This window comes from Phoca vitulina, unplaced genomic scaffold (genome assembly GCF_004348235.1).
Source record: "Phoca vitulina isolate PV1807 unplaced genomic scaffold, GSC_HSeal_1.0 scaffold49, whole genome shotgun sequence".
Classification (NCBI taxonomy): domain Eukaryota; kingdom Metazoa; phylum Chordata; class Mammalia; order Carnivora; family Phocidae; genus Phoca; species Phoca vitulina.
The window spans coordinates 114,194-123,731 of record NW_022589752.1 but is presented as its reverse complement, the minus strand read 5'-3'; the positions used below and the strand labels follow the sequence as shown (position 1 = coordinate 123,731).

The window sequence follows — 9,538 nt, the reverse complement described above, 5'->3', positions numbered from 1 at the left end:
CACCCCATCCCTCCCACCCCCCACCACTCCAGCAACGCTCAGTTTGTTTCCTGAGATTAAGAATTCCTCATATCAGTGAGATCATATGATACATGTCTTTCTCTGGTTGACTTATTCGCTTAGCATAATACCCTCTAGTTCTATCCACATCGTTGCAAATGTCAAGATTCCATGTTTTTTTTTTGATGGCTGCATAATATTCCATTGTATATACACACCACATCTTCTTTATCCATTCATCTGTTGATGGATATCTTGGCTCTTTCCATAGTTTGGCTATTGTGGACATTGCTGCTATAAACATTGGGGTGCACATACCCCTTCGGATCACTACATTTGTATCTTTGGAGTAAATACCCAGTAGTGCAATGCTGGGTCGTATGGTAGCTCTATTTTCACCTTTTTGAGGAACCTCCATACTGTTTTCCAGAGTGGCTGCACCAGCTTGCATTCCTACCAACAGTGTAGGAGGGTTCCCCTTTCTCCGCATCCACGCCAACATCTGTCGTTTCCTGACTTGTTAATTTTAGCCATTCTGACTGGTGTGAGGTGGTATCTCATTGAGATTTTGATTTTGATTTCCCTGATGCTGAGCGATATTGAGCATTTTTTCATGTGTCTGTTGGCCATTTGGATGTCTTCTCTGGAAAAATGTCTGTTCATATCTTCTGCCCGTTTCTTGATTGGATCATTTGTTCTTTGGGTGTTGAGTTTGATAAGTTCTTTATAGATTCTGGATACTTTATCTGATATGTCATTTGCAAATATCTTCTCCCATTCTGTCGGTTGTCTTTTGGTTTTGTTGACTGTTTCCTTTGCTGTGCAAAAGCTTTTTGTCTTGATGAAGTCCCAATAATTCATTTTTGCCATGCTTCCCTTGCCTTTGGAGATGTTTCTAGGAAGAAGTTGCTGCGGCTGAGGTTGAAGAGGTTTCTGCCTGTGTTCTCAAGGATTTTGATGGATTCCTGTCTTACATTTAGGTCTTTCATCCATTTTGAGTCTATTTTTGTGTAAGGAAATGGTCCAGTTTCATTCTCCTGCATGTGGCTGTCCAATTTTCCCAACACCGTTTGTTGAAGAGACTTTTTTCCATTGGGCATTCTTTCCTGCTTTGTCGAAGATTAGTTGACCATAGAGTTGAGGGTCCATTTCTGGGCTCTCCATTCTGTTCCATTGATCTACGTGTCTGTTTTTGTGCCAGTACCATACTGTCTTGATGATGACAGCTTTGTAATAGAGCTGGAAATCCGGAATTGTGATGCCACCAGCTTTGCTTTTCTTTTTCAACATTCTTCTGGCTATTCAGGGTCTTTTCTGGTTCCATACAAATTTTAAGATTATTTGTTCCATTTCTTTGAAAAAAGTGGATGGTATTTTGATAGGGATTGCATTAAATGTGTAGGTTGCTCTAGGTAGCATTCACATCTTCACAATATTTGTTCTTCCAATCCATGAGCAAGGAATGTTTTTCCATTTCTTTGTATCTTCCTCAATTTCTTTCACGAGGATTTTATAGTTTTCTGAGTACAGATTCTTTGCCTCTTTGGTTAGATTTATTCCTAGGTATTTTATGGCTTTGGGTGCAATTGTAAATGGGGTGGACTCCTTAATTTCTCTTTCTTCTGTCTTGTTGGTGTATAGGAATGCCACTGATTTCTGTGCATTGATTTTATAGCCTGCCACTTTACTGAATTCCTGTATGAGTTCTAGCAGTTTTGGGGTGGAGTCTTTTGGGTTTTCCACATAAAGTATCAAATCATCTTCAAAGAGTGAGAGTTTGACTTCTTCTTTGCCGATTCGGATGCCTTTGATTTCTTTTTGTTGTCTGATTGCTGTGGCTAGGACTTCTAGTACTATGTTGAATAGCAGTGGTGATAGTGAACATCCCTGCTGCGTTCCTGACCTTAGGGGGAAATCTCTCACTTTTTCCCCATTGAGAATGATATTCTCTGTGGGTTTTTCATAGATGGCTTTTATGACATTGAGGTATGTACCCTCTATCCCTACACTCTGAAGAGTTTCAATCAAGAAAGGATGCTGTACTTTGTTAAATGCTTTTTCTGCATCTATTGAGAAGATCATATGGTTCTTGTTCTTTCTTTTATTAATGTATTGTATCACATTGATTGATTTGCGGATGTTGAACCAACCTTGCAGCCCAGGGATAAATCCCACTTGGTCATGGTGAATAATCCTTTTAATGTACTGCTGTATCCTATTGGCTAATATTTTGGTGAGAATTTTTGCATCCATGTTCATCAGGGATATTGGTCTGTAATTCTCTTTTTTAATGAGGTCTTTGTCTGGTTTTGGGATCAAGGTAATGGTGGCCTCATACAATGAGTTTGGAAGTTTCCCTTCCATTTCTATTTTTTGGAACAGTTTCAGAACAGCTGGAGAAATAAACTGCATTACTTCTTGATTAGTGGGGAAATCTTTTTTTTTAACCCACCCCCACTAGCCAACCAAGATTAATTCCATCATCAAATATAAATTCCTTGTTAAAAATGCAGACATCCTTGTGAGTGGTAATACATCTTAAAAGAAACATATCCACTATTTTATGAAAAACAGGTTTTGACTGGGGGGGAGAAGACGGGGGAGGTTATGGGTACAATGGACACTTGGGGAAGTGGAGGGATTTGTGGCAAGGGAGATTAATACGATGGGAGGAGTTGCTCATGTCCAAAACCCACAAACTCACCACAGACTTAGAGACACAGCTTAGAATGGAGCAAAAAACAAAACCAGCCAGAATGAGAGAGACAGGGTAGAGTAGCAGTTCCAAACAGGAGCCCTGGAGCCGGGCACCTGGCTTCAAATCCCACCTCTACCCCATTCCCTGCCTTTGTGACATTGGGCAAATTATCTAACCTCTCTGTGCCTCAGTTTCTTCATCTGTAAGATGGAGATAATGTCAGTCTTACTTCACGTGGTTGTTGAGAAGATTAAATGAGTTAATACATGTAAAGAGCTTAGTACTGTACCTGATACAAAATAAATATCGCTATTACTAGGCCAACTTGGGCTTTTCCCCCCTCTGTGTGCATAAGAGGATATAGAAGCGGGTCTGAAGCCAAGCCTTTGTCTATTTCCCCTGGCAGCTGAATGCACTGTGATGGGTATCCCCAGTGTGACAACCAACCTTTCCGGCTTTGGCTGTTTCATGCAGGAGCACGTGGCTGATCCTACTGCTTACGGTGAGGTTTTTCATCATTCACCCAATGCAGGGAGAAGTAACCTCTAACCAAACACAGGGTCTTTAGGGAGCCTAACTTTAAAGCTATTCTGATGATTAAAGTAATGTTTATACTTCTTGTTTAATTAAAAGTAGATTTAATTATGTGGTTCATAGAAAAGATAAAAATGCTATTAATATTAAATATATTGATGTTACAGTAACTACGGCCTTAGAGTATATAGAGTAGTCAGCGTCATTATTTTAAAGGTCTGTGCCAAGTTAGCAAAATTCACTTAAATTGTTGACGATGGCAGAAGAATTTGCATACCACCATCTCTGTGTCTGTGTTGCCTAGCAGCAAGAAAAGCGAGATGGGATGGATTGTCTGCCTACACATTGCCAATTTCCTGGTCTTCTACGGTCTCCTCATCACGGTTCTCTTTCCTCAGGCTAGAGCTGTGGTTCTCAGCCAGGCCTGCACGGTGGGAACACTGGGGAGCCTAAAAATCACTGATCCCCAGGTCTTACCCCAGAGATTGTGGTTAGTGAGCAGTCCCAGGGAGAACCACTGATCCAGGGTATTGACTTCTTCTTTGCCGATTTGGCCTCTACTGTCAAATTTTTTTAGCAAGATCCATCGTGTTGCATGTGTGTTGGTGACAGTTGTAAACCCTTAGGAGGAGATCACAGAAGAAATACAGCCTTGGAAGGGGAAAGATAAAACGGAGGCAGCAGGGGAGTCGGGGAGTGGGTACTGCATGTGGTGGTCTGTGATGGAACCTAAGGAATGGGAGAAGAAACATTCTAAGGTTAGCCCTATGTTTACCCGTGCTTTGGCCTTTGTGCTCCTTAGGTATTTACATTGTTGACAGGAGGTTCCGCTCTCTGGATGATTCCTGCAATCAGCTGACTCAGTTTCTGTATGGATTTTGCCAACAGTCACGCCGCCAAAGAATTATTCAGAGAAACCGAACTGAGAGGCTCTCCGATCTTCTGGATTGGAGATACTTGGGCAGAGTAAGTTAAGTTTGGGATGGAGAGAACCGCTTTAGAAATCCCACTAGACTGGGGCCCCTGGGTGGCTCAGTTGGTTGGGCATCTGACTGTTGATCTCAGTTCAGGTCTTGATCTTGGGGTCATGAGTTCGAGCCCTGCCTTTCGAGCTGTGCTGAGTGTGGAGGCTACTTTAAAAAAAAGAAGAAAGAAAGAAAATCCCACTGGGCTATAAAAATATAGATTCTAGTCATCATCTGCAAAGTCAACCCTGTACCATAATTGTTGAAATCTCAAGCGATGTTTTCATGTACTTTTTTTACTTAAAATGAGCTGGCAAAGTCCTACCCCCAAATTTTCATATTTAGTTTGAGCTTATAACAGCAAGTCTGTCAGGATCTAGCTGGGATCTTTCTAGTTAGTCTATCGTCAGTGCTTAACTTGATGCATTTCAGCTATTGGTTCATGAATATGAGGAAAACATCTAAAGAAACATTTCTATTTTGTTTGACTCTAAGCAATAATGTGACCATATTCCATAAGTACAGTGGGAGTGGGAATAATATTGTTTTCAAATGACAAGTACAGGAAATACCTCCTTTCAACTATGCAATAGGTTTGTAAATACCCAGATGTCTATATATCTTAGTACTGGATGATTTAATAAAAAATAAGCTGACTTTGCCTTCACACCATGTATCTGCTTAGATGCCACTAAACTCTCCCTGACGAATGATAGATGCTGCCATTTGCCGAGCGGCTACACACACTAATGACAGTGCTCATCACAACCCTGAGTGATTCACTGTACTGTCTCTATTTTACAATGAAAACAGAATGAGAAGGCTCTTAGAAGTTATGTTTCTTTTTTTAAGATTTCATTTATTTATTTATTTGAGAGAGAGAGAACACGAGCAGGGGGAGGGGCAGAGGGAGAAGCAGACTCCCCGCTGAGCAGGGAGCCCGATGATGCGGGGCTCGATCCCGGGACTCCGGGATCATGATCTGAGCCGAAGGCAGATGCTCAACCCACTGAGCTGCTCAGGCTCCCCAGAAGTTATGTTTCTTATCTAAGGTCTCAAGCAGGACTTAGGTCCAGCTTGTCTGATTACTCAGGTACCCCCTTTTCCTCATATCATACTGCTTCTCTATAGCATGAAGCCAGTGTTTTAGCACACAATTCAGAGTTTTCAGTAAGGCCAGTATGCCTTTTCCCTTCTACTTTTTGTAGTATTTCTTTACTTATGAACTGGAAAATAATAAAACTGTAAACCATCAGTTTTTTTTCTGATTCTTAAATTTAGGGTGAATAGGTTCTGCCACTTTACTAGGAGAATAAGATTTTATATAATAACATGGTTCTTGAGATATATAATATTTTTTAAACTGTGAATTGGTTTTTCTATCATAGTATTATCAGCATGCCAGGTACCTGACCTTAAGTAGAGCTTTTCCAGATAAATTCCATATGGAGCCTACATCACCACCAACGGTAAGTATTTTATGTATTATGTATTTATTTTGAAATCTAAACTTCTTGTGTATGGTAAGTCCTACCAATACTTTTTAATTTAGCATTAGTTAAGGACGGAAACTTTTATACTTTTTCATAATGTTGCCTTAAAGCAAGGAATAGAGGAACCGACAAGTCAGACCAAGTCAAAGCCCTTGATTCCGAGTTAGCCTTATTTAGCGGATGAGCCGATGGTCAGCTAATTCATGTCATTGGAGAAGCACTTCCACATTAAAACTCTCCCTGCCTTAGTACTTGAAACCTCTGTGTTAGACACCCATTCTTTCGGGAGCTACTGAAAAATGAACTGGCCTGCTTTAACAGCAGGTGAATTCGCTATCCAAGGAAATGTTTAAATATCAGGTAACTACTTGGCAACAGTAACATAGAGTGAATTCAGGAACCACGGGAGGAATTGGACATCATCACGGGAGGATGAGTGTTTATGTACCAGTCAGCAGTGCCCAGCAGGGAGTCTTCTTCTGAAGCTCTGTTAGACATTTATATTCATGAGACGAGCATAGGCTACTTGCCATCACATTCACTTAGAAGGATATAAGATAGGAAACACAGCTTGAAGTAGGACAGCATCAGACATTTCTCTTCAGCGGGATCAGTCCTTACAGCAGTCTACACAGCGGTTCAAAAGCACACTTCTTTGCCCGCCCCTGCCCCCCCCGCCCACCAGGCGAAAACTTAGGTGCAAAAAGATGAGATCCCTATCATTAGGTATGAGATCTATCCTAGCTTAGTAGTTTCATGCCCCAGGGAGCCAAGATCTCATGTAAATCTCCACAGATCAGCAGCGTCCATGGCCTCCACGAGGAATATGCACAAGTACGAGAGTCATCTAATTCAGGGATTCCCAAAAGCTGTAGATCCTCATCGAGTATTTATAAATCTCTGAGTTCAGATGTGATTTCCCAATCAGGAGTCCCTTTTACCATAATCAATTTTGCACAACTTATGTTCCATCTATATCAAGTGTCAAGGGAAACAGATCTCAAAAGTTAGCCCAAGGTAAAATTTGCTCATGCAGAAGGTGACAGAGTTTTGAAAACCCTTCAGAATACAAATTCCAACTTTCATGCTCAGGATTGTAACAGGATTAATGGCTTAGCTTGTTTAGAGGCAGTCGCTTGACTTGATATTAATTCAGCTATATTCATCCATTTATTCAAATGATTCAATTACTAAGTATTGAACTCCTACTCTGAGCCAGGTCCTAAGTGCATGAATCAGCTCCTTTTTTTTTTAATTTATTTTTTTTATTGCTTTCAGGCCAAATATCTGAACGTTGAAATGATTGTATGGGTATGACATAATAATGAACACAAGTAATTGAAATGCAGAGTGACAAGTGCTGCAACTATTTTATACAGCTGTCTTCCCCAGTCAAACATGTGCTCTCTCGAAGGGCAAGAATCATGTTTTTCTTCTTTGTTTCCTCAGTGGCATTTTGGTGCCTGACCCATAACTGTGCTTAGCACTCATTGATCAAATGAGTTATCTCAGTGAATCTTAGGTAGAAGGGCAATTTGATTAAAACCTAGTGACATTTGCTCATGCACTGAAATAAAAGTAACTGGTGGAATTTCAGAGTCAACTAAGTGGCCTGGCTTCCAGGATTCTTTCTAATGGTGGCTGTCCATGGCATGTCCACGATACCCATGTTCTGTAATTTTGTTGAGCAAATCTGCAAAGTGACATAGGGACTGACAATATCAGCAGTGTAACATGACAGTTGATATTAAAGGCTAGGGAGTGATAACAGCCCTGGTACAAATCTTTGCTCTACCACTTACATGCTGCATGACCTTGGGCAAGTCATCTGGTCTCTCTAACCCTCAAGTTTCTCCTATAAATGGGAAAAACACATTTACTGGTGTTGTTACAAGGATTAAATAAGATTATATATATTTATACATACACAAATACATATGGCACCTGGCACATTTCAGTGCATAAGAAAAGAAAGCTATTTATTTAACGAATCTCTCTTGAATTTGGTGGTACCAGAATCAAAAGAAATAAAAAATAATAATAGCCCACGAACAGACCACAAAAAATATCCAACTATGTTTTGTATCAAATGCACATGCAAAGTGTTTATATCATTATAATGTTTGTGACTTATTTTTGTCTTTGGCAGACTGAAGGATTTAAATACCCCAGGCCTTCCTCAGTTCCACCTTCCCCTTCAGGGTCTCAGGTCTCTAGTCCTCAAAGCAGTGATGTGGAAGATGAAGAAGAGGATGAGCGATACAATGAGGAAGAGGAAGCTGAAAGGGATCGGTTAAATATCAAGTCGCCATTTTCTCTGGGTCGTGTTCCTCGTGGGAAGAAAAAGCTGCATGGTGAATACAAGAACTGAATTCCACACGTGTCAGAACAGAGTAAGAGTGGTTATCTGAAGAAATGAACATGCTACAAATTCCATTTTCTTCTTTTACGTGTTACAATGGGATTTATTCTCTGCCTATGAAGGGGAGAAGATTAAGTGAATGACAATTTGGAATTTCTAATAAAATCCAAGTTACTTTCCCCTACTCCTTTTCCCCAGTAAATTTAGGCAAGAGGAAGAATGTCCATTAAAGGAGGAAGACCAGAAATGTTTTTAAAATGTTAGCTTAAGCAATAAGAATTTTCGTTTGCTAGTGTTTATTTTTAAATTATCATCACCATAATCCTGTGCTTAGTATTTATACAGCTGCCATATCTACCAAACAAGCCTCCCATTTTCCCTGCGAAGGATCCTGATCTGAGCCCTGAACATGCACTACGTACCTATTTTAAATAATTCTGTCTTCAATGATTATGTTCATGTTTCACATGATTCAGAACCATGAATTTCTATCTAGCTTTGCACACAATCAAAATCCATAAGAAAAAAAAAAGCTACCTTAAATCCAGATCCTGATACATATTAACGCATATTTACAAGGTCACTTCTCAACTTAATGATGGGAAAATGTTACCATCTGCGCTATACCATCTGATTGTAACAAAGTACAAACAAAAGAGCAAATGGAAATTCACAGACCTGCAAACACCTGGTTTTGAGTGGCATATTTCTACCCTGCACTCGCTCCTCCATTCAGACAGCTGCTGCCACTGGACTCTATCCCCTTGCTCCAGTCCTTTCTTCGTCCTTCCCCAAGACTGACAAAGCCGGGTGAGGAGCAACAGATAAGGATCGTTAGTAGATGACTCTGTTTCTAGCACAGTGCCTTATACACAGTAGTGGCACAAATGAGTGGTCTCATTGGGAGAAATAGAGGTACAAAAAAATGATGTTTTTAAAGAATGTACGTTTGCATAAGTTGGAGTATAGGAACTATAGAAAATAGTTAATGTGTGCCTGACCAGCTGACAGAAGACTTTTATGCATTGTCCCACCCTGCCTTCCATGATAAGAGTTAGGGTGAACAGAGCTGGTTTTACATATACTGATGAGAAGATAAAATGTTACAAGTGCTCTGCTAATAGTTTCCCAGGGCACAAGGAGGACTCAGGAGAGGGACTGGTCAAAGGCACTTGGGGAGGTCCAAAGGGTGAGGATACACTTCTGTGAAGTCATGTGGGGGATACAAGTGCTGGCTTCACATGGTGGTTATAAGGATCAGATCATATTCGAAATAACTCTTACTAAAGGAATTCATAGTCCAGTAGGAGGGGACCAACTGGTTACATTCCCAACTTCCCTTTCTCCTGAGGCTGAAGCAAAACAATGTAACTCAAGGTGGATAGGATATAGACTTTCATTTCTCGAAACCAGATAAAGGGGAAATGTTAGTTGGAGGCTGATTTTTTTTTTTTTAAAGATTTTATTTATTTATCTGAGAGAGAGA

General features: G+C 40.4%; 1 protein-coding gene across 2 annotated transcripts in view; it reads left to right on the top strand.

Annotated features, from left to right (window-relative positions):
* Window positions 1-8,068, top strand: part of GYS2 (glycogen synthase 2) — a 61,185-nt gene extending 53,117 nt beyond the window's left edge. For both annotated transcript variants that reach the window (XM_032432811.1, XM_032432810.1), the window contains 4 exons: window positions 3,105-3,200; window positions 4,035-4,198; window positions 5,586-5,666; window positions 7,840-8,068. In XM_032432811.1, coding sequence (XP_032288702.1) covers window positions 3,105-3,200; window positions 4,035-4,198; window positions 5,586-5,666; window positions 7,840-8,061 — 563 coding nt within the window. In that variant the 3' untranslated portion in view covers window positions 8,062-8,068. The remainder of the gene's footprint in view (window positions 1-3,104; window positions 3,201-4,034; window positions 4,199-5,585; window positions 5,667-7,839) is intronic.
* The last annotated feature ends 1,470 nt before the right edge of the window (window positions 8,069-9,538 follow it).